The sequence below is a fragment of the Myotis lucifugus genome, unplaced genomic scaffold (genome assembly GCF_000147115.1).
Source record: "Myotis lucifugus unplaced genomic scaffold, Myoluc2.0 scaffold_0, whole genome shotgun sequence".
NCBI lineage: Eukaryota > Metazoa > Chordata > Mammalia > Chiroptera > Vespertilionidae > Myotis > Myotis lucifugus.
In genome coordinates this window covers 30,514,175-30,539,212 of record NW_005871048.1, presented here as the reverse complement: position 1 = coordinate 30,539,212, position 25,038 = coordinate 30,514,175, and the positions used below count along the sequence as shown (strand labels likewise).

Below are 25,038 nucleotides of genomic sequence, written 5' to 3'. Positions count from 1 at the left end.
ACGTGATACCTTAGTTAACAGACTTATAGGATAACTGTTCTTCCATGGAGAAATCTCTACTCTTCAACTTAAGCTAGATATAAAGTAGAACTCACAAAAGGATTCTCTAATTCATATAAGTTTATAAGTATCTTGGAATAATTTAAATATTAGGCACTAACAAAACCTTAAAAAGTTCTTTTATAACATAAAATAAGATCAACAGTGATCACTCAAGTTATTCAATAAATCTGGGAACTAACCTTTGGTAATCAATTTTTATAAGTAAAGCACAACATAAAACCATATGAGCTTGAGTTTTCAACATGAGAAATCAACTTCTAAAAGTTTTCCATGTTTCCTATTCAAACTTTTCAAGAGAGGAACCATTTTAAGATGCATATTTCCTTGTAGGTAACAAGAAGCATTATTAACCACAGGTGGAAAGTACAACATGTTCCCAGTTGCCAGGGCACACCTACCTAGTGTTTTTAAAAGCAGAGTTGTGTGAAGCAGCATCACCAGAGGCGCCACGTACTGCAGTGCAATGACACAGAGGTAATAAAAGACCCGAGCCACCTACAACCAACAACATTCTTCAGTGTCTAATATGGCTGACATGTTATGAGTGATTTAAACTTTCAAATAACTGTCAAACTGAACTGTTTAAGAGATAAGAAATCCTTTCATGGAAATGAAACTAAATGGTAATAAGTTTTGTACCTCATTATAAATGTCCCCAACCTGACTTCAGAAAGGCTCAGTTTGAAGATGTTTCTTCAAGTGTGAAAATATTAAAATAGTTTCCTTTAAAAAGTTATTACGTGATTAATATAAATTGAAGAAAATAACCACAAAAATTCAAATAGTATATATTCACTTACATTTAAAATATAAAACAAAATAAGCAATCTCTAAAGACAGACACCTAAAAAAATATCAAACTAAATAATAGTAATAGGCAGAGTCATCCATGAACAAAACCCCCTAATAAATAAAAGCATCAACTCCCCATCCTATATGAATATATTTGTTTAAGGTCAAATAATTATAGAGTATGAAAAGATATAAAGGACAAACAGAAAAATGCTGAATGTTGATAAACACTCCTGAAGTAAAAAAAAAGGACTCTAACACAAAATCTAAAAAAAAAAAAGAAAAAAAAAAGACATGACCAGGAGGGATTCCTAGCACTTTCCTCCTCTGGAATCCCCATTAAGTTAAATATTTACGTTTCATGGTCAATTTTTGGAATAATGTTAAAACAAAATATATGTAGTCACTAAAATTAATATTTCCTACCCTTTAATTCATAAAGGCTTGACAATATATTGTAATGTCTTTCCAATCAATTAGAGGATCTCAACTTAGCAATAGTAGACATACCACAGCTTTACACCACACTACTGTAAGGTGCTTAAAGCACTTAAGGCAGAAAGAGGAATTAAGACCCTTTTTTACATGGAACAGACTGACGAAGCACAGAGGGAAGGGGGGTTGGCAGTGGGACTAGATTAACCAAAGAACTTATATGCATATATGTATTGCCCATGAACACAGACAATAGGATGGTAAAGGCCTGGGGCAGGGCGGGAACTGGGTGGTGAAGAGCAAGGAGAAGAAAAAAAAAGGAGGGACATCTGTAGTATTCTCAACAATAACAATATTTTTTTAAAAAGACCCTGTCTTGTAACACCAAAATCAGATCAAAGTCTCTTGATGTCTGTATAAAATCATCCCATTTATTTACAATAAAAATATTATAAAATAAAATTACAATCTATTAAAAGAAACCAAATTATTTTTTTCTTACAACACAGTATTTGTTATTTTTCATTTTAGCTACAGTATAAAACTTACCATTTTCTGTAGCTCCACTGTACTTATTCGGCCTGCTTCTTTCTTCATCTGATCCACACACTTCTGGGCTAAGTTTAAGTAAGCTTGCAGGTGACTACGCATCATGGCCAGCCGTAAAGCACACAGCAGGATTATTACCCAGAGTCGCAGAGTATCGAATGTAGCTTCTGTCATTCTACAGATCAAAAAGTTGACATGGTGCTTCAAAGATCTTATTATGCTAGCACGTTAGTTATGTGCTAATGTTCACCATAACCTATAGTTAGAAACCTACACTTAGATATAAAGATATAAAGCAAAAGTATCCCACTCTGCCACAGACTTGCCTATATAATACAGTACTTTCACTGGTATAACAGAACCAGATAGATGAATGGTTCACGAAAGTAAAGTAGGAAAGATATCTAAAAGAAAGAAAGTACAGTAGTACTTGGGATCCTTTTCTCTATCGATCCTTCTCCATGGAAAAAAATTGACTGTGAAATGAAAGGAGTTGGGTGCTCTTCAACTGGAGACCAGGAAAAAGAAAGCAGGAAAGCACTGGAGACTGTGGAACTATTAAGTCAATGACCCATCTACGGCATGGGGGAAAAGTAGGTCTACAGTTGTTCATGTGGAAAACAATACAGTATTTAATAAATAGAACAAGAATAGACTCTGTTTTGTGTACTCACAATTGTAAACCTACTTCTCTCCGTCCTGTATTGTGGCTAGAAGATGCAAGGCCATCCACAGCCCTGCATCTTTCCAAGGGGCCTATAGACAACACTGCACTCTCGGGAGCTGCGCAACAAGGGGGCTTGACTGATAGCATCCTGAAGACAGCTATTAGACAGACTTTGAGGGTGACAGGTAATGGAAATGAAGGGAATAGAATAAAGCAGTTAATCAAAAAAAATTTGCTCAGTTTATGACTTCAGGATTTATAATAACAGTCATTCAATAGTACTTCTAACTCAGATTATTTAACTAACCTCAAAGATTTGGGAAGTTGATCTAATGGGGTATCTCAAGAAGAAGTCTGAGCTGGGATAAAATACATAAGTAAAGAACAGGCAGAAGACATTTCTCCAAATTCCTGAAGTCATTCTAGGTTTCACTGTATATGTTCTATGTTCACTTTTGGTTTTCTTCTTATGAGGTCACGAGCACGCACAAATGACCACATTTTATTTTTTTGATGCTAAATCAGAACACATGGATGGATTTAAATACATTTCTGGGTTGAAACTGCATTATAACCATTTTTGCTTCTGACTACAAATAAAGACCTTTGAATTACTTATGAAATGGATCAGAAATGGGGATGGAAAAAAGAAAACAAAGATATAGGAAGGCAATAGTAGGTCTTCATATAAAACAAAATTTTTCTATAATTTAATATACAAACAAGGCAAAATCATTTATCTCCATTTCCTTTAAGCATAGTATTTGCTACTAACATGCGCAAAGTTTAGTTAGGGTGAAAGTGGGAAATGAATGTTGGTAAGTGCTAAGTGTTTATGTATACCAAATCTGACTGAATAAACCTTAGCCAAATTATTTAATTTCTGAGTCCATTACTTCATTTATAAAATGAGATGAGAATAGCAATCACACACAGAATTACTGTAAGAATGACATAAAATATGTAAATTATCAACACCTAGCATAATAACTGGTGTATGATGGATATATCATGAATGCTGGGTTCCTATTTTCCTAATTAAACTAAGGCAAATATAAAATCAGAGAATATAATAATCTATATATATAAAAGGTTAATATGCTAAGTGTCCCTCCAACCATCTGACCGGTCGCTATGACATGAATTGACCACCTGGGGGCAGACGTTCAACGCAGGAGCTGCCATGAGGCACACTGGCCATTTACAAAGAAACGGCACCGTGGACCTGGTGCCAACAAAGCAGTATTTGGCTTCCCCTAAGTGGAACATAGGCCCTGTGACAGCCCACCAAATTGCAGCCCACGCTGCCAAGACCCCATGGCGCAAAATGCGGCCCACAGCCCAGCCCAGCCCAGCCCAGCCCAGAAGGGTGGCTGCGGGCGCTGGGTAATGATGTCACGTAGCAACGCCCAGCTTCCTCCTCCTAGCAAATAGCCTCCTTGGAGTTTCTTCAGCCCCGGAACACAACTTGTTTTATAGCCAGGTGCAAACATTTTACAATTTAACCAAATGTTTGTGAAGTGTTTTCACGTGCCTCATCTCATTTGATCCTCACAGAAGTCCTGGAGTAGGTAGATAGGAGGCTCAATAGAATCCTATTTTCTTTTCATTAGCCGGAAAACGGAGATACAGAAAGTTTAGAAAGTTGACTGATTGAAAAGTAAGAAATGATGGACCTTAAAAATGACTTCAGGTTTTCTCACTGCGCAGAGTATAGTCAAACACTGCTACAGTTAAATATTTTACCCTTTGTTCTCCCTGCGTGATCTACAATAATAATGTGCTTTGTGTTGATATTTACTGCTGTGTTGCTGACAATTATCTGAAAGAGCAGTTGGGGTGCTTCACTGGGCTGGAAAAAGTCTAGCTAAATCAGAAAGCAGGTCTAATTAAGCAAGTTTATTCTTTATATATAAAAGGCTAAGTTGACTCACGCATGCGCCATACGTATAAAACTCTTGCTGGTGCCAATCGCACTTGTGTGTTTCAATCTGTCATTGTCAATCGTGAATTTGGTTGACACTTCTATTATAAAGAAAGGATGAATAGCAATATTAAAATATTTCTTCTAATTAATTTCCTTTCAGTGCGCACGAATTCGTCCACCGAGTCACTAGTAGGAGTACAAAATCCAACGTCTATGACCAAACTTCAAAGAAAGACTGGGAATGCTTTCAACATCAAAGACATTAGTTAGAAGTTTTTCTGAGATTTTGTCTAGAGCCCTAGGATTCTTAGGATATATGCTTTACCACCCCCCAAATACAAACAAAAGATTATTTAGAAAGTCACAAAGGTAGAAGTGAACTGTGGAAGAAGTGAGCCAGCTGGACTACATGGGCCTAGGAAACAAGTTCAGAGACAAAAGAAGGGCCCTTGAGAGAAAGAAAGACATAAGCAACTCGAAGGGGAAAGTTTCGGGCATGCTAGAGGAAAGAAAAAGAGGAGGAGGAGAGAGAGACCCACTTTTAAATACTTAGTGAATCTGTGAAGTTAAATTTACCATTAAGGCTTAATTGTGTGGGGGAAAAACATTCTTTTATTGGTACTTCCCTAATTCAATAAGATTAACTTTTAATAAATGTTATGGCCCTGGCTGGGGGGCTCTGTTGATTGGAATATCGTCCCATATAACAAAAGGTTTCAGGTTTGATTCCTGGTCAGGGCACATACCTAGTTTGGGGGTTCAATCCCAGGTCGGGGTGCAGACAGGAGGCAACTAATCAATGTTTCTCTCTCACATCAACATTTCTCTCTCTCTCTAAAAATAAAAAAAAATAAAAAAACTTATGGTCATCACTGATTATATAATCTAAGACAAATCTGTACCGGGATCTAAAAGTATACATAACATAAAATGCACACTGTGGAGTCAATGACTAGTCAAAATTTTCTATTTTAATTTTGATGAGGTAAAGCACTGAAGGGAATATTTATTAAGCACTTATTTCCAGCTGGTTGCATTACATGTGTTCTTTCATTTAATTCCAATGATAACTTTGTGAGGTGGATACTATTATCTTCATTTTCCAGATGGGGAAACAGAGGCTCAGTGAAGTTAAATAATCTCCCTCAAGTGACAGTTTTAGTGAAGATCAGAACTGGGGTTTAAACCAGCTCTGTATGAACCTTTCTATTACTCTAACATCATTTCACAAGGCTAATGAGTTAACATATCAAGTACATTTATTAATGTCTTTTAGTAAATTATTTCTATGTTTCCTTACCATCTTCTGTTAAAATATGGCTGTCTAAGTGGAGAGATAATATTAGATAATAATGTCAAGGCATTATTTAAAATTTTGATCAGTGCGATGACGATACTGATATGCAGGAAAATGTCCTTATTTTTTAGAGGTACACACTAAAGTATGTAGGAGTAAAAATGTTATGCCTCTAATATACTTGAAAAACTACATAAAACAAAACAAAAAAAGGGTGAAGCAAATATGGAAAATGTTATAACTACTATGGAGGCTTTATATATGAATTTCCATTTATACTTATTTTTTCCTCCATAATTTTCACAATCAAAACAATAAAAGAATTGTACAAAGTATCTTTAAAACAGGCACAATGACAATAGAAAAATATCAGATAACAACTGGACAATAACTGAAAAAGCAGAAAAACTTGTAAGTATTCAAAATAATGTTAATGCAGGGTAATAATCATCCACATTTATTAATAAAGATCACAAAAAGTAAAATGAGGACTTGAAGCTTCACTTTTACAACACACTTTTAGCATTTCTATTGTTTTAAAAAATGTCCTAATATTCTACTTAAAATTTTTAATACAGTATACATTTTTTATTATATAATGAAACAAAAATTAGCCCTCAAACACCCATACTTACAAAGGGACACTTTCTTTACCCAATGGTGGGTTCATAATGTAGTCTTTGGTGATTGGTTTTACCCAGAGCAGAACCATAAGTAAAGGTGCCAAGAAGTTGATATGAAGCAATGTTCTGAAAGTATGCAAGAAATAAACATAAAAATCCAGAAACAAAATACACTAATAAACTACAGAAACTTAGGACTTACATAACGAAGGCAAAACTTATTTACAGGATTCTATATATTTAAGGTGCTACTATCACCATTATTTAATATTTATCATGATCATTTAACACTGATTTGAACCCTTGCAAAACTATTTCATTGTCTTAATTTTTCAGATAAGAACACTTAGATCCATGAAAGTTAAAGGACTTGCTCATAGCAATTATTATGTCAAGGGCAGATCTAGCATTAAAATCTAAATCTGTTCACTTCTATTGTAGCATTAAAAACCCCTCCTATCTCCCTGATTTAATACACAGGTACTTAAATGATTCTCTAACTTTACATAATCAATGAATTCAAAGATTTTTCAGTATGCAGTCATCTTTTGATACTTTTCAGTGTAGCTAAAACAACATGCCTCATTATTTACAAGTAAGATATAGGGACTAGCAAGATCCATAATACTAGAAGGCATACAGTAGATGGAACCTATTGCAACAACTCAGGAAGCTTTCAATATATAATGATCACGTATATTGTTCTAATTATGTTATTAAAATCATAAATAATTTATAAGTTTTCTTCTTGGATATTATAAAAATACATGAAATAAATTTCCCTATCCTTTACTAATCAAATAAATTTATATTACTCCTAACAAGACAATATACTTTAATACAGCAAAAGGTTTCAGGTATGAGCTATACCTTCATTAAGTGTTGTCCCAAACGTGTACCCCACAGAGATAGATGACTAGTAAGGATTTTTCTTATTTTAGAAAAAAAGAGAAATCCTTCAGATTATTTTATTGCCATGTACTACTTTCATTATCAACCACAGTGAAGGGCTACACTGGAAGGTTTAACACACACACACACACACACACACACACACACAGAGCTGGGAACCATGAACACGTGACAGGGAAAGGTGGAACTCTGGTTCCAAGCTCTGGCACTAAAATGAGTACTAGTGCCTGGCCATGGGGGTGAAGAGGACATTGCTCTTTGTGCCAGTCATGCTACTCTCTCAACAAAATGGGCTTGCCCACACCCGTGTATCAGGCAGAGTGCTACAACACAATGTGGGGCTACAATAAACTGAAAATAAGACTCCAAATCACTAAAGTGAAAAATCTTAAAAAGAAGCCACGTTTTAAAAGGAAACTAAAATGTGCCTCCGTCCCCACCCCAAAACACCACTAAATGTTTTTAATGTTTTAATAAAGTGATTCTCTCATCTCACAGGCTGGGTAAACCTTCGGGTGTGGGGAAGAAAGCAGCAGTATTAGGTATGCAGTGTTGCTAGGGAACACTCTAGTATTAAGGAGCAGCCCACAGCGGTTTCAGTAGCTGGTGAAGGACTCCCCTCCACCCACCCTTTCAGCTTATTTAAATCATAACACTGGGGTTAGTGGCCTAAAGTGTGTGTGTAGAGAAGGGAGGAGAACCAGGTTTTGTTTTAAAAGAAGCCATTAGATAAATGGAATGGTGGGAGAAAGGCAGGATGTAGCCAAGAACATACTGAGTAAAAAAGAGGAGGAAAAAGTGGGATGAAGCAGTGTGCATTGGTAGGTGAGAGTAAGTGAACACATACACATATCTAAAAAAATGGAGGTAAGAAAAAAAAAAAGACTGTCAAAATTAAAATAAAGGAAATGACATAGGTAAGAGATATTGATATAAAAACACTACAGAATCAGCATCATTAAAGTAAGGGTTTTTAAAGAGCAGAAATGTTAAGAAATGATCATTCAGAAACTTAACGACTATAAATACATATATCAAAAAAGACTATTCTCAACTCAGGCTTCTATTGCAAAACAAAAAGATGAGGAGGGAATTTGGATGTGGATACGAGCTGGATCTATAAACCTGTCAGCTAAGGTATCTGCATCAACAAAAAAAATATATACGATAACCACAAAGAATATAGTAAATGGGCTTTGAACTATATATAGGTTTTCAAATATGATTTCTCCATTTTGAGAACTAAAATAAAATTTGATAGTTAAAAGTAGTCTATGATATTTAACAGTGTACAGTACTAACAATCCCAAAAATAAAACAATGCATCCTTCTAACAAGAGTTGTACAAACACCTCTTATGTATACATATTTTACTTTATGTAAATGTTTTTTTTAAATTAAATAACACTGTTTACATACAATTCAAAGAAAATATTCCATAGATCCTCAGTTCAGTTGTAGAGATTACAATATCAAAAATTGTCCTGCGATAAAAAGTTAACATAAATAATGACATTTCCATTCTAACAGGTAAAACAATTTAGCAATTGATGTTATATTTTTTAAACCCAGGACTTAAAATTTGGAAGTGAATAAAAAAAAAAACTTGCTTAAAGTAGAAAGAGGAAGTAGTGTGACATCAAATTAATTTTCAATATAAAAATGTATGATTTCATTACAATAATATACCTTCAATAAGATGGAAAACATATATTTATCTGCATGTGCTTATGTACATTTTCCGCTTACTGTGTAATTTTTTCTGTTGCCAAATTCAGGGCATCCAGATGCATTTGAGCCAGCCGTAATCCAGGAAATGTCAAAAAAGCCCCAATGAGTGAACAGAAAATAGCCAGGAAAAATTTGAAAGTAAGTTTTGAAACAGGACCCCTAAAAATAAAATTTTAAAAAATCTGATAAATTTTTATAGTTACCTTTCTAGGAATATTTCTTTCTTCTAATCAATCATTTAAAAAACACATTAATAGTAATACACAAAGAGTAACTTTTACAAAAGGACTGCACTTATCCAAATATCCATAGAATTTAGTGAACTATAAACGAAATCAGGCATCTCTTTAGCAACATTTGAACAATCCAACCTACATATTCAACATAGAATTTGAAATGTGACATGTAAAAATTCTGTGAAAGATACTAATTTTATACAAATGTAAAAATTAAAAGAGTATTTCTAAAAGTGACAGTCCTACTTAAAACTCTTTCACTGGTTACAAACAAAGAACCACTCATAATAAATCTATTCTACTAAAAATGTAAAAATTTAAGTGATGCTTAATTAAAAAAAAAAAAAGAACTTACTGAGATTCTAAACCTTGCTTTTCAAGAAACTGCATCGCACTGTCTGAAAAATTTGTAAATCCTGTAGGGGAAAAATATTATTCTTACCACTGAAGTAAAATACAGAATCTTTCTTTGGAAATAAAATGCTAGAAAACAGAGTATCTTACACTTTGAAGTGACTAGTTTAGCTCTTTCATGTGCTAATTATCATGCCATAATGCAATAAAATTTGGTTACTAGCAGGAACAGTCTTTGAAAACATCCTTTTGATATTTGTACATTCCATGAGTGTGCATAAAATTTGCATTAAGATTTGCATCTGTGTTTATGTGAGTAAACTTTAGCATTACAGAAACTCATTTAATTATAAGGAAAAAGTGGGGAAAGAGTGCATGTCTGAAGAAAGGTAACAAAAATTTAGCTAAAACAAAAGAGGAAGGAAGATATTACTTAATAACAATAAAGGTTATTTAGAACATTGCAAAATATGCACCTCTAACCTAATTTTAAAAACTTATCTGATGTAAAACTTACTTGAATATTGAAGTAAAAAATAGTAACACTAGATAAAGCAAAACTGATTTTTAAAGTTGTATGAATTACCTGTTTCGAGTCCAAATTCCAGATAATTTTCTGTTACAATCAAGACTGCCATTGCTTTCACGAAGAAAAAAAATCCAAAGGTAACACAGACTGATCTTTCACCACCATCTTTTACTTTAAAATAGTGTGTAGTTAATGAAAATAGAACTTTGCTGCAGAAGGAAAAGTTCAGGAAAAACCACAAATAACTTTGTGGGAGTCAGACACAACCATCTTTACAGAACTTGAATTCCAATAAAATTTGATTACATTTATTTTGATTCTACAACATGCTTATCTACGAGGTGCTCTTTGGAAGGAAATGAAAAAAAAAAACACAATGAAAATGTGAACAGTCTTCTAAGATATAGGACATAAAGAAATGAAGCAAATCTAAGTGAAATCCGTAACATTTAAATGCACATACACAGATTAAGTTGCAATTAGGAAGAGAATGTCTTTCTAGTTAGTCTGATTCAAATTTTACTAGGAGATTAGTATAGTAATTTTATGACATAGGTTCTCAGTGACATGAAAAGCCAAGGTAGAGGTTATATTAGGGAACTATCTTTAATTGGGCACATTTATTAAACAGTTTAGATTTAGATTGAACACACAAACACAAGTCATAGGAATCAACTGTAAATCATCCAATAACTCAAAATCTAAGAATTTCTAATACCTGTTGGTAAGCTGTGATACAAAAACTAAGTATCTGATTCACCATTTCACAGTATCATTAAAAAAAACAAATTCCAGTTGAATACTCAAAAACAGTTAAAGGTTCAATTAAAAATATTAAAACATTTTCATTTTATATGAACTCCCTCTCACTAACTGGTCAAGATCAGATTAATGGGTGATCCAAACTAGAACCCAGATTTCTATTATAACAAATTGTTCTCCTTGAAGGCATAAACCCACCAAACCAAATAAGATGCTTGGCAAAAAAAATATAGAAAGCATTTTTTAGATACCACTGTATGTCGAGCATGGAAAATAATGACAACAGTCATGTAGTACTTGCTAAGTGCTAGGCATTACCAATTAACTCATTTCATCCCCACATTAGCCAGCTATTACTACTTTTATAGATTTAAAAAAAAATCTGTCGAGACCACCAAGATGGCAGCATAGGTAAACACCTGGACTTGCTGCCATGCACAACCACATTAAAACTACAACTAAACGACAAAACGAGTATCATTCAGAACCACAGAAAGGCTGGCTGAGTGGAAATTCTACAACTAGAAGGAAAGAGAAAAGCGCAGAGTCCAGTAGGAGGTGCAGAGGTGTGGAAGTGTGGAGGTAAGGAGGCGGGCGAAAGGGGCTGGCAGCTGGGTACGCTGTTGTCTTTTTCAATCGGGAGGGAGAAACAAGCTCCCCACTGCTCTGAACTCCAGCACCGGGCGAGAATTTGGGGATCCAGACTCATACTGAGAGAAACTGGACTGTCTGGCATCGGGCAGTAACATGAGGGAGGCTTTCTCGCAGAGGTGCTTGCAGCGGTCATTGTTCCTGCACGGGGCTGCGGAACACAGACCCCGGGACCTCTCCAAGGCAGAGCAGACTGGCAGCCATTGTGGTTTCCTCTGAACTGGTGATTCCCTGAGACCCTGCCCCACCCAATTTACAACCCCACCCAAGCTGTGTGCAGAGGCTTTTGCATATGAATGGCCTGGCCTTTCTCTGCCTAAAAACCTGGGCAGACTCAGTGAGCACCAAAACCCCACTGAAGCAAGTCCTGCCCCATAAGGGTGTCTCCAGCACAGAAGTTCTCCCATTGTAGACACAACTGGTCCTCACAGCCAATTGGCCTGAGGTCAATTCCTCCCAGTGATACCAACAGCAATCAAGGCTTAACTACAACAAGACTGTGCACACAGCCCACAAAGGGGTGCACCAAGTGTCCACCTCAGGTAATTAGGGAGGCTGAGCCACTGGGCCCTATAGGACACCTAGCACACAAAGTCACTCTATCAACACAGGGAAGCAGCCAAAATGCAGAGACAAAGAAACAGGTCACAAATGAAAGAAATGGAGGAAAGCAAACGACTGGATATAGAGTTCAAAACCACGGTTATAAGGTTACTCAAGAATCTTCTATAGCCAAAACCGGTTTGGCTCGGTGGATAGAGCGTCGGCCTGCGGACTGAAAGGTCCCAGGTTCGATTCCGGTCAAGGGCATGTACCTGGGTTGCGGGCACATCCCCAGTGGGAGATGTGCAGGAGGCAGCTGATCGATGTTTCTCTCTCGTCGATGTTTCTGACTCTCTATCTCTCTCCCTTCCACTCTGTAAAAAATCAATAAAATATATTAAAAAAAAAAAAAAAGAATCTTCTATAAACCTCCGAGAAATATAGTGAGACCCTCAAGGATATGAAAAAGGACCAATTAGAAATTAAGCATACACTGACTGAAATAAAGAATAATATACAGAGCTCCAAAAGCAGACTAGAGGATCCCAAGAATCAAGTTAAAGATTTGAAATACGAAGAAGCAAAAACACCCAACTGGAAAAGCAAAAGGAAAAAAGAATACGAAAATATGAAGATATTGTAAGGAGCCTCTAGGACAACTTAAAGCATACCAACATCCGAATTATAGGGGTGCCATAAGATGAGAGAGAGCAAGATATTGTAAAGACATCCTGTATTAGCTAAGATAGCAGCAAAGTTTCTTGTTGAGCTATTTATCTATCAAATTTTTCTAATTATAACAAATTGTTCTGAAATAAGAAAACAAAATCTTGTTCTGCTCTAATATTATAAATATGCTTATTAGCAGCAAGTTATTCACACAGAAAAATAAACTACATCTGAAATACTATAGAAATGGATTTCAAAATAAAATTTCTCTAAGACTTATTTCCTTTGAATGTTTCTTCATAAATTGTCCACAATTGCCATGTAAATTAGACTTATTTTTCCATTTTATACATAAATACAACCTGATCATGTAAATAATATTGGATAATATACCAAAATAAGCCTTCTATATTTACAGATAATGTATAATAAAAAACATTTACTAGGTAAAATCATGGCATTTATCTATTTTTGTCTTAGTGGGAATAATGGGCAAGCACCTTCACTATGAGTAACCTCCCCCCATCTTTATCCCTCTATTATTTTCATAGATCATTCTGTAGACTTTCATAAAGAATATTATATTAGTAAACTAGAGGTCCGATGCACAAAATTCATGCAAGGGGCTCAGCCCTCACAGACGCAGTGGCTTGCCTTGGCCCTCGCAGCCCCGGCTTTATCCGGAACGTCATTCGGCTGTCTGGTCTAATTAGCATATTATGCTTTTATTATTATAGATATTCAAAATTACATATACAAATAGTTATTTTCTTTTTATTTAATAATTTATCCCCTTATTAATAACCCTTCAGCCCTAGTTGAATGTACTGCCTACTTAAGTGCTAACTTATTTTGCTTTATATTATAAAATCTCAATCCTTAAAGTAAATAGAATGTTAGGGGTAAGATAAATTTTTTTCTGCTATATGTATGATATTTTTAAAGTTCTAATTTAATATCAACTTTTTTTGCAATTGGAATTTGGTCATAATTTCTACATGCAAATACAAAAACTACAATGGAAAAGAAACCATGGATAGTTAAAAAGATTACTCAGTAGGAAGTATTTTAAATATATTTATCTTCAAGGTGGAAATAAGAGCTTTCAAATGATCAAAAGGCTTAACTTTAGTTCTAAAATGGCAAATTTCTCTCAAATCTAGGATAACAAATAAAATATACTTACAAAGCTACTAATATGTTTTAACTTAATTTGTGTTCACATTGCTGTAAAGACCCAATTCTTGTATTAAGAAAATGTCTTCTGCCCTAGCTGGTTTGGCTCAGTGGATAGAGCTTCAGCCTGCAAACCAAAGGTCCCTGGCTGCTATTCTGGTCATAGGCACGTACCTTGGTTGCAGGCTCCTCCCAGGCCCAGGCCCTGGTAGGGGCACATGCAGGAGGCAACCAATCGATGTGTTTCTCTCACATCAATATTTCTCTGTTTTTCCCTGTGTCTTCCCCTCTCTAAAAAATCAATGGAAAAACATCCTTGAGGATTTAAAAAAAAAGTCTTCTGTACCTTAATATTTTGAAATTATTCAAGATATTTTATCAATGCTTTTTTGAGAAGGAAAAGGATCAAGCAAGATCATATTCTAAAAAATATTTTGTTGCCAATAGACAAATCAAACAGATAGTCTAAGGAATAAACACAGAAATTTACAGAAGTTTCTCAAAATTTATATTATCTTATTGTTTCAATTCAACTAAGTTATGTAACTAAACTTTCATGTAAACTTTCATGTAAATTAAAAGTTTTCTGCACTGTTAAAAAAAAAATCTTGTTTTTGCTACCTAACAATAAAAAAACACCATTTTCCCATTCAAATGGTTAAACCTCCCACATCTATTTTTCCATAAGAAAAGGCAACTAAAATACCCAAAAAAACATACTATGCATTTTCACTGCAAAGAAACCTAGAAACTATACCAAGAATCTGCTATAGTGTATACACTGAAAACTAACAATAAGTACATTGATCCTATGACCTGGCAAGTAAAATCCTTTAAACTGTCTTCCAATGTTAAAAAATGAAACAAAACAACCAACTTGGATAATTTTTAACTGAAATATTTTTTCATATTTGAGATAAAGGTTTAATTAGTATATTTTAGTTAAAAAGAAAATTAGTTAAAAAGAAAAACCTAAAATTCTCTCATAGATAAACTAAAAAGTACTATGCATATGTAAAACTCATCCCTCAAGAAGCTTATAGCCAGCCAGCCTCAACCTAGCCTGACTATGGAAGGAAATAATAGCTAAAGATTTTAAAAAGGGCAATACACAGGCTTTCTTTAAAAATAAAAGGAAGCAAGGAAGCAAAGAAGCAAGCAAACAAAAAACCTATTATCTAATCTCCTGGATTAAAATAAAGCACAACAACAAAAGTTATTCTTCAACTTTCAGATTCTGAAGGAAAATGATAATTTACAAGCTAAAATAAAAAGTCATACTCAATTATAAACTAATAAACAGAAATATAGCCCTATCTCCCAAGTAAGTTCCCTATATAATGCTAGGTTTCTGATCTGGAAGGTGAATTAATTTGGCAGCATTAATGTCACAGATCTCTAAAAGTTTATAGAAGAAACAAAGCTTTGACACAACATGCTATATACAAATTTTCAAGACAAGAACCTTGGCTCAGATTCAATAGCTTTGACTCTGCTTCTTTCTCACTAGAGACCTTGCTATCTTATGCAGTTCACTTCGGGGTTTAGTGTGTTTTTCTTTTTAATCTAAGACAGACTATTTTTGTAAAGTAAGAATACAGTAATTTAGAATATTTTAAGGAATTTAGAAAAAGTGACTTAAGTTTGCTGTTGTCTATTTCCTACAGCAAACAAATAGAACATTTAAATTACAGACCTTTAGTTTACAAATCTACATACAAAATTGCATATTTAACACAGATAACCTTAGAATTTATTTCATTTTAAATCATTCACAACTTTGTGCTTTGTATAAATGTCTGGAAACCAAGAGAAATTAAAATTTTAAAACACACCCTTAAAAACATATATAATAGGGCTTTGTACATTAAACCATCCACATTGTAAAATACTAGCGCTGTGGAAATGTGACTAATGATCCAGTCCTTTAACCAAATATAATAGGACTACTGAGAAGCTTTATCACTTTGTAGAATAGCTTTCTTCTCACTCAAATTCACGTAATTGATTCAATATTATTCTGTGATACAGCTTATTCATAAGAGAAAGTTCTTTTAAAAAACTGATTGTAGAGTATTTTAATTTTTAGAAGTTTTACTTCCACAAAATCTGTTTTCTTCAAAAACCACTTTTACCTTTTTATTTTTCCTTTATTTATAAATAAAAAATATGATTCACATTATAATATCAGCAGCATTCCTCCAATGTCTAAGACTTCATGGGCCATCTTCCTAAAAAGATAATTATTACAATGCTCCATCCTCACGGTAAGGCTTTCTTTACCTTCCCACACCTCGTAACTTGGCATAAATGGAATTGGAACACAAAGACTTGGTCAAATAGATGGTTAGAATTACAAATAGGTAGGAGAATATTTGTTTGGATTTAGAAGACTGGAAGCAGTGTGACAGCTAAGATGCATGTACAACTCAGTTGAAGCAAAAAGCAGAACTGATGACAATAGGTGCTCTGTTTCATGTTCCAAGGTTCAAGATTTTAGGGTTATACCTTTAAAAAAGTCATTCTCATAATTTTAGAGATTTCAAGGTTTTGTAAAAATTTTAATTGTTGTCATATATAAGTATGTCAAATACAACAAATGGGGGGGGGGGGCCTGGATAACCATGGAAATAAAAATATTTTCTCCATCACTTTTAAGTGAGCCAATTATTTAAGTTATATATGTCTAATTTGGGGACCACTTTAACAAAGGACATTGTGTAGAGAATTTCTGAATCAACTGATGTATCTGTAACTGCAATTAAGTGGAGCTATTGTCCTATGTAATCAATGGAGACATGTGTTTGACTAATAAGTAGGCACGTACTACAAGAAAGTAAAGAGGAGCTAGACAGGGGTCACTGCAGCTAGACTGTGTTCATGGGCTATGAAAGGCTTACCAGATATGGTATAACTAAGATGAAAGATAGGCTATAAACAGACTCCTCTTCGGTGTTAATCTGGATATCTGGCATTTGATTCTGATTTCCTGCATGCCATGGAAGACACAGGTCATTCTCTCACATGGTACAGGTTCGAAGAAAAATCACATACCCAAGCATAGACATGATTCTACTTTCCTACTTCCCTATCCCCTTTGTGTAGGGTCAAAGTTAGCAGAAAATAGCCTGGATTCTAAAGCCCTTCAGCCTTTTCTGTCTTCTCTGGGGTGGAGAGACAGGCAGCTACTAGATTCTGGCAGGGATGCTATTGTTTGGTGGCTTTCACAAGTGCACTACTTAAAACTAAGCAGAGCCAGTTCAGTACTGAAGATTGTGTGGGACCTTTGCTCTCACATTAGGCATTACTGAGTGAAATGAAAGATGATATTCCCATAAACAATAACTGGAGTAACCAATTAAGTATATTTTTCTAATTTCTTGGTAAGTAGGTATTAAGGGCTGTATATACATTAAATAAAAGGAAGTATCAAGAATATGCATTTCTATGTAAACATCATCCGACTAAATGCTATTTTCACATATATAATACTATAGAATTAAATAGTAATATTTTAAATGCTCCACTTTTAACTTGCTCTTGAAATTAGCACAACTGACAACAACTTAATCAGTATTTCTACCCAAAACAATATATACTTGTGAAGATGTTGACTCTTAAGGTTTTGCTCTGGCTCTTTTGTTCTAAATTATACCTAAATCAATCCAAAAGAGTCAAGAGAGAAATAGAACAGTGGTGTTGAATGTCAAATCATATCATATAATTTAAATAAAATCCACTTACAGCTTTAAAATCAGGTTAACAGTCTCTGGTTGAATATAAAAGATGTAAGACATACATTTACACTGCTTATTCCCAAATTCTAACTAAATGAACCATATAGGAAGGAGAGTAAAAATCCCCAAAAGCAAAGAATTGTAAAAAAGGTGACAAGAGAAAAGAGATTTCAACAAAATTTAGAAGACACTAAGTATATAGACAATAACTTTTTTAGGTTTCAGCTTTCTTTGCTGTGCTGGATCTACAATAAGGAGGAACCTAGTAAAAAGACAATTCATTCAATTATATATCTGGGAAATCAGGAATTGGAGACAGCAGGTACCTCTGAAGGCAGGGTAGCAGAATGAATGAAAACAGAATGATTGGCTGAATTGGACTTCCCAGATCTTTTCTCTTGCCTAGTCATATAGTTTAGATCTGTGGTTGGCAAACTGCGGCTCGCGAGCCACATGCGGCTCTTTGGCCCCTTGAATGTGGCTCTTCCACAAAATACCACGTGCGGACGCACGTACAGTGCAATTGAAACTTCGTGGCCCATGCGCAGAAGTCGGTTTTCGGCCTGGGCGAGTCTATTTTGAAGTACTGTTGATATTTGGCTCTGTTGACTAATGAGTTTGCCGACCACTGGTTTAGATGATGGCCCTTCCCCAACTCTGGCACAATCTGGAATAACTAATGTTAAACCAGAAAAGATTGGGCTTGGGAGTATTAGACAGAACTTGGGGTTACAATGAAGAGCTGAAAACAAGGGAGGGTAGTACACAGACTCACATTTAGATTACTGCCTGCACACTGAATTCTGAGTCTCTATGTCAGCGGTCCTCAAATTACGGCCCGCAGGCCACATGCAAATACAAATATGTATTTGTTCCAGTTTTGTTTTTTTACTTCAAAATAAGATATGTGCAATGTGCATAGGAATTTGTTCATAGTTTTTTTTTAAACTATAGTCCGGCCCTCCAATGGTCTGAGGGACAGCGAACTGGCCCCCTGTTTAAAAAGTTTGAGGACCCCCGCTCTAAGTCTCCTTCCCAATCAGCTCCTACAACACTGGCTGTCAGACATTCCCCCAAAGATGAGAAAATGCACAAATCTTTTCTGGAGAAAATGATATGCTCAACAACCTGCAGACACTGATATTTAGCAGTTCCTCCCAAGAATGCTGCCAGGCCCTGGCTGGGTAGTTCAGCTGGTTAGAGCCAAGGTTGCTGGTTTGATCCCTGGTCAGGGCACATACAAGAGTCAACTGATGAATGCATAACTAAGTGAAAAAACAAATCAATCCCCCCCCCCCCCCCGCCCAAAACCAATAAAGAAAAAAACTGTTAAGAAAAAAGAGTGCTACCAGGTCTCCAACTGATCCAATAAAAGTCCCACCAATCAATAAGCTCCGCCACTTACAAAAAACTTCCAATATTTTCATACTACCCTCTTGAATATAAAGATACTCAAAGATCATGAGCCATTTGAGAACAATCTATAATAATAAAAGCGTAATATGCTAATTAGACCGGACAGCCGAATGACTTCCAGATGAAGCTGCAGTGATGGGGGCCAAGGCAGAGGCGGTTAAGGGCGATCAGGCAGGTGGACAGAGTGGTTAGGGGCGATCAGGCAGACAGGCGAGTGATTAGGGGCAATCAGGCAGGCAGGCAGGCAGAGGTGGTTAGGGGCCATCAGGCAGGCAGGCGAGCAGTTAGGAGCAATCAGGCAGAGTGGTTAGGGAAGATCAGGCAGGCAGGCAGGCGAGTGGTTAGGGGTGATGAGACAGGCAGGCGAGTGGTTAGGGGTGATGAGGCAGGCAGGCAGGCAAGCGGTTAGGAGACAGCAGTCCCAGATTGTGAGAGGGATGTCTGACTGCCAGTTTAGATATCCCCCAAGGGGTCCCGGATTGCAAGAGGGTGCAGGCTGAGCTGAGGGACCCTCCCACACCCATGCACGATTTTCGTGCACCAGGCCTCTAGTCTTTAACATAAATGTGATTAAAACAGAGAGAGGGGGACTAAAAACAAACAATGCAAGGCTCAAATTAAATGTAAAATATATTAATATCCTTAGAAGTAAAAAGATATTACACATCCATGACACATGAGTGCTATGGAAATGGAACATTCAAAGAAAAAGGTCCCAATAATTTAAAAAGTAAGAGTTGACACAAAAATTTCAACAGAAGGATTAAAAGAGAAAATTCAGAGAAAAACAAAAAATATAATATAAAATAAAAGGGGAGATAAGAAAATTAAAGAATCATTCAAAGAAATCAAACATCTGACTAACGAGTTTCTAAATAAACCCAAACCCCCCGCCCCCAGAAAACAGAGAATCTCACCAAAGAGACAATATAAAGCTATGGATAAAAATAGCAGACTAATCATATCTGCTTACTTTTGTCCTCTCCCCAATCCACACCAAAGTGATGGTAAAAGAATGTTTCTGTTTTTAAATACATCAATACAGTGAATGAACGAAACAAAGCAGTAAAATTTTGGAATCTAGAAAGCTGGCAGATAAGTGGTAAATGATGAGACAGAATGAGGAAACTTAATCAGAAAGCCAAGATGCACTCTGATTTTACTGCAGAACTCCCAGAAAGGATGAGGAAGTGATCAGATCGGGGTAAAAGTGTGAATGAATGTGTGTGTTGGTGGTGGTATTAGGAAAAAAGCGCTACTAAACGTAGTTACTTTCAAAAATGTAACCAGTTAAGATTTCCTTGCCTGAAAGAAGTCTGGAGATTTATGCTTTGGTGAGGATCTCCGGCCAATCCAGATGATTCAACAAATTGCTTCACATGTGCTCAGAGCTTCCATTCAGTCTTTTAGTGCCTCACACTTAAACAGGCAAATGTCACCAGATCTCTCTAAGAAGTCTTTAACACAGTGGTTCTCAACCTTCCTAATGCCACGACCCTTTAATACAGTTCCTCATGTTGTGGTGACCCCCAACCATAAAATTATTTTTGTTGCTACTTCATAACTATAATTTTGCTACTGTTATGAATCGTAATGTAAGTATCTGATATGCAGGATGTATTTTCACTGTTACAAATTAAACATAATTAAAGCATAGTGATTAATCACAAAAACAATATGTAATTATATATGTGTTTTCCGACGGTCTTAGGCGACCCCCGTGAAAGGGTCGTTCGACCCCCAAAGGGGTCGCGACCCACAGGTTGAGAACCACTGTTTTAACATGAAAGACAGCAACCAAACCAAACAAGAACAACTTAGAGGGAAAAGATACTTGGCATAAAGAAAATCTTTACAAAATCTATCAGTATCTCAAATAGACACAAGACAATGTAATCATAAAACAAATAGGATTCTATAAAGTGGGAGGAGGAGAAATAAAAAAAAAGCTCTTGAAAATTAAAAATTATAGCAGAAATTAAAAACTCAACTATAGCACTGGGAAGGTTGAGAAAATCTCCCAGAAAATTACAAAATATATAAAAACGAAAACATAAACACACATATAAGAAAACCAGTCTTAGACAACCAGTCTAGGAGGTAATATAATGCTTAGCTATAAATATTTTCATAGGTGTAACTAAAACCGACCACTGATTTAACAAAAAAACAAAAAAAGTCTGTTTACTTTCTGGAAACAGAAGGAAAGGAAAAAAAGGAGAAAGGTGCAATAATATCTAAAATTAAAGAAATACCATTATCACTTAACATTTAAACTTATGGAAGAAATCCTAAAAGAGGTAAAGGTGGCTCGACATGAGACTCAGGAACGGAAAGGCAGGCAACTGGCGTCTTTCCTTGAATTTCATTTCTAAACATTTACCTCTACTTTGAAATTTTGTCAATTAAATAAAGAGGATTTCAACAAAGAAAACTTCTCTAATGATCTAAATTCTTTTTCAAATAAGAGATGAGATCTAATGGTGTTAGCTACAAAAGGAAAACAAATTCGTAAGTTGATATTAATGATGTTTTGAAGGATACATTGCAAAAGACAAAACAAGCAGGCACCAAACTAAGCTGATATTCATTTCCTGTGTGGGCTTCATAAAAGTGTAGTAGACTTCAGTTACTAGATACACAACTGTAGCAGCCACTGTGAAATCCACCAGCCACTGATACTCTGGAAAGTAATGCAACGCTGAAAAATAAAGGTTAAAAAAAATTTTACTTAAACTTTCATAAACAGCTTAGAAGGGTTTATCTATAATTAACTATAAACATACTAGACTTTATTCTATTTGGTGTTTTGCAATGTAAGGATTACAAATATGAGAATCTAAAAATACAGGAAAGAGACCAAGAATTTTGGTATCCAAAACTAAATTTTAATACCACATAAATGAAATAATTAAAATAAACCTGAAATGATTACCAAAAATTATTTAAATTGTTAAAAATATATGATTGCAAAATGAGTTGGTATTTTCTTAGCTGATTAGCTATATTTTACAGAAGTTATAAATCAAACTTCTTTATAAAGAATCTAATCTATACTTTAGAACAGCGATTTTCAACCTTTTTCATCTCATGGCACATATAAACTAATTACTAAAATTCTGCAGCATACCAAAAAAATATATTTTTGCTCAACTGACAAAAAAACATATATAAATAATTTTGGTTCATTCACATAGGACAGCTATTGTCATTGGCTGTTGTTACTTCTTAATTTGACAATCTAAGGGAAAAGAGGTCAGTGCCCCAGACTAAATAAGTATGGCATGTTTTAAAAATTCTTGCAGCACACTATTTGAAAATCACTGCTTTAGAATACAATCTAATATAGACTACTACAGCTTTACTTACATTAATTTCTGTGAGGAATGCTAAACTTTATGTTACAGTTATTAATTGCATTAATGGAGGATTAGTAATTTTGAGTTACTGCAGGTTAAAATAATAAATTAATCTACTTTTTAATAAGTTATCTGCTCCTGTAAGAAAAGCTGATGAAATGCCTATAAATTTTCCATAAAACCACACCGTTTCAACAAACTATTCCATTCTTTTTTTAAAAAAAAATATTTTTTTGATTTTTTTACAGAGAGGAAGGGAGAGGGATAGAGTTATAAACATCAATGAGAGAGAAACACTGATCAACTGTCTCCTGCACACCCCCTACTGGAGATGTGCCCACAACCAAGGTACATGCCCTTGACCAGAATGGAACCTGGGACCCCCTTCAGTCTGCAGGCCGACGCTCTATCCACTGAGCCAAACCGGTTAGGGCAAAACTATTCCATTCTTAAGGGTTTACATTAAAATTAGCATTCTCTGAAAGTATTTATGATTCCCTCTTCCTTTTCATTTCAGATATTCTGGTTTACTTCTGCCAGAGTATATATAGTCCAAAATATCAACATCATTTTATAGAAGGCCTCCTAAAAATGTGGAAGTAAATCACATGCATATACATTAGTTTGTATGTTCTCACTGGCACATAATAAAACGACCTACATTGCTTTGGAAAATTTTTAGTGATAAAATGTAATGTCTGAGGCTATTTTAAAATCACACTTTTATAGAAAAAGTATTTTAAAAATAGCACTCAAAGTAAGACTTACTTAAAATATCAAAGACAAACTAACCAAACTTACATCATCTCTGTGAGGTAATAGCAAAAATTCCAAATCCTTTTATGATTGAGTAAATTTTTTATTTGGTTCAAGTTACTTTAATTGCTTTAGGTTTTTTTGGTGTGATGTCTAGCTTCTGAACATCAGTAGAAAAAATTTACCCTAAAGTGGTTGCAGGATTCCTACACTCTTTCCCTCTCTAAAATCACCCAGTGAAGCCTTCTGAATTACTTTCTGGAAGAAGGACAGGGAAATGGATGAAACAGATAGACAGTTATCTGTTGTTAATTTTTATTAACAACAACTGAAGTCTTCTAATTCTCCATGCCTGCCCACACGCACATAAGGTTACCTCCAGGGAACTTAACAGCAAACAGCCAAGTGACATTCAAATGTTCTTATGCTCCTTAAGAGGAACTTACAATGAATATATAATACTAATTGAGAGATACTTTTAAGATATTCAGGCATCAATAAGATATACATTCAGCAAAAGTACAAATTATACATATTCTTTGCTATATATTTAATCCAAGTATTATATTCTTCTTTTTGTATCAATAATATAATTATATACCTCACCTTTTCATATGATACTGAAATAGAGAGAAAATTTAAGAGTTTATCAAGTCCAGTAATTTCCATTAAGCTCCTGAGTACCTAAAGTTCAGGTAAAAAACTCTCTACTTTTTACCTACACACACAAACATGCATTCACAAATAAATACATTAATATAAACATAAATAAAACATCTCCCCGTTATTTTGATGAAGTGAAATGCTCTTGATATTTTGTGGCCAGTTGTTAAACTAGTAATATTTGCAATTAGTTCTCGAAACTGTACAAGTAAACAAACCATTGATTAATCTGTGTGCTGAAGCCACATTACCCTAATTTCAATTTTTAAGTTCATTAATAGCCTAGTTCTCGCTGACTGCTTCTGCCACATTCAGTGCGTAATCCTGGCCAAGTTATTAAACCTCTATCTAATGATGGCTGTTGTTTTTTAAACTTTGGTAAGTTATGTACCTCACAGAATGTGAAGATGAGTTAATACAGGTAAAGCACTTATAACAATGGCTGATAAATATGGAATTTTAAGCTGTTATTAAAGCTAATTAGCTGATAGTTATTTGATAAATGTTAGTTATTGGTAAAAGTGATGAAGTCTATACTAGAAACCGAGATATGCATATATATTCTTGCATTTATACATGTGTGTGAACATTTTATATAAGTAAGGGTACACACAGGATAGTAAAACTAATGTGACAATTAATAAAAGAAGCCAAAGTGCTTTTAAATGTTTTAAATTATGAATGAAAAACAGTATAAAAGAAAAAAGGATGACATAACCAGTCTTAATGCTACTAGACAATTGACTTAAATTATTTCTCATTGACATTTTTGGGTCCTAGGACATCCTTTCCACATATAGACATAAAATCTTTGTAGATGTAGAATCAACTTTCAAATATATTGAAGCCACTTTAAATCACAAAATAATTCTAAATTTCATAGATGCTAGATGAATTTGAAGGTTTTTCTGGGATGGCAAGATTTAACACAAGAAGCAGGGCCTAATTATTACTTAATGATACTTTTATTCAACACTACCAAAATTATTATTTTTTAAAACACAGGTTGCCCAGCTGGTATTGCTCAGTGGTTGAGCACTGACCAATGAACCAGGAGGTCACAGTTTAATTCCTGGTCAGAGCACATGCCTGGGTTGCAGGCTCGATCCCCAGTAGGGGGTGTACAGAAGGCAGCAGATCAATGACTCATTCTCATCATTCATTTTTCTCTTTCTCCGTCTCCCTTCCTCT

At 34.9% G+C, this 25,038-nt stretch overlaps 1 protein-coding gene across 2 annotated transcripts in view; it reads right to left on the bottom strand.

Moving 5' to 3' along the window:
• TMEM161B (transmembrane protein 161B) overlaps positions 1 to 25,038 on the bottom strand; it is a 59,899-nt gene that overhangs the window by 2,404 nt on the left and 32,457 nt on the right. The window contains exons 5-11 of one of the 2 annotated variants that reach the window (XM_006081231.3): positions 21,614 to 21,770; positions 10,173 to 10,324; positions 9,588 to 9,648; positions 9,015 to 9,155; positions 6,366 to 6,479; positions 1,840 to 2,014; positions 462 to 558 (exon numbers count right to left, since the gene is read on the bottom strand). In XM_006081231.3, coding sequence (XP_006081293.1) covers positions 462 to 558; positions 1,840 to 2,014; positions 6,366 to 6,479; positions 9,015 to 9,155; positions 9,588 to 9,648; positions 10,173 to 10,324; positions 21,614 to 21,770 — 897 coding nt within the window. The remainder of the gene's footprint in view (positions 1 to 461; positions 559 to 1,839; positions 2,015 to 6,365; positions 6,480 to 9,014; positions 9,156 to 9,587; positions 9,649 to 10,172; positions 10,325 to 21,613; positions 21,771 to 25,038) is intronic. The other variant, XM_023750082.1, reaches the window with a different exon arrangement.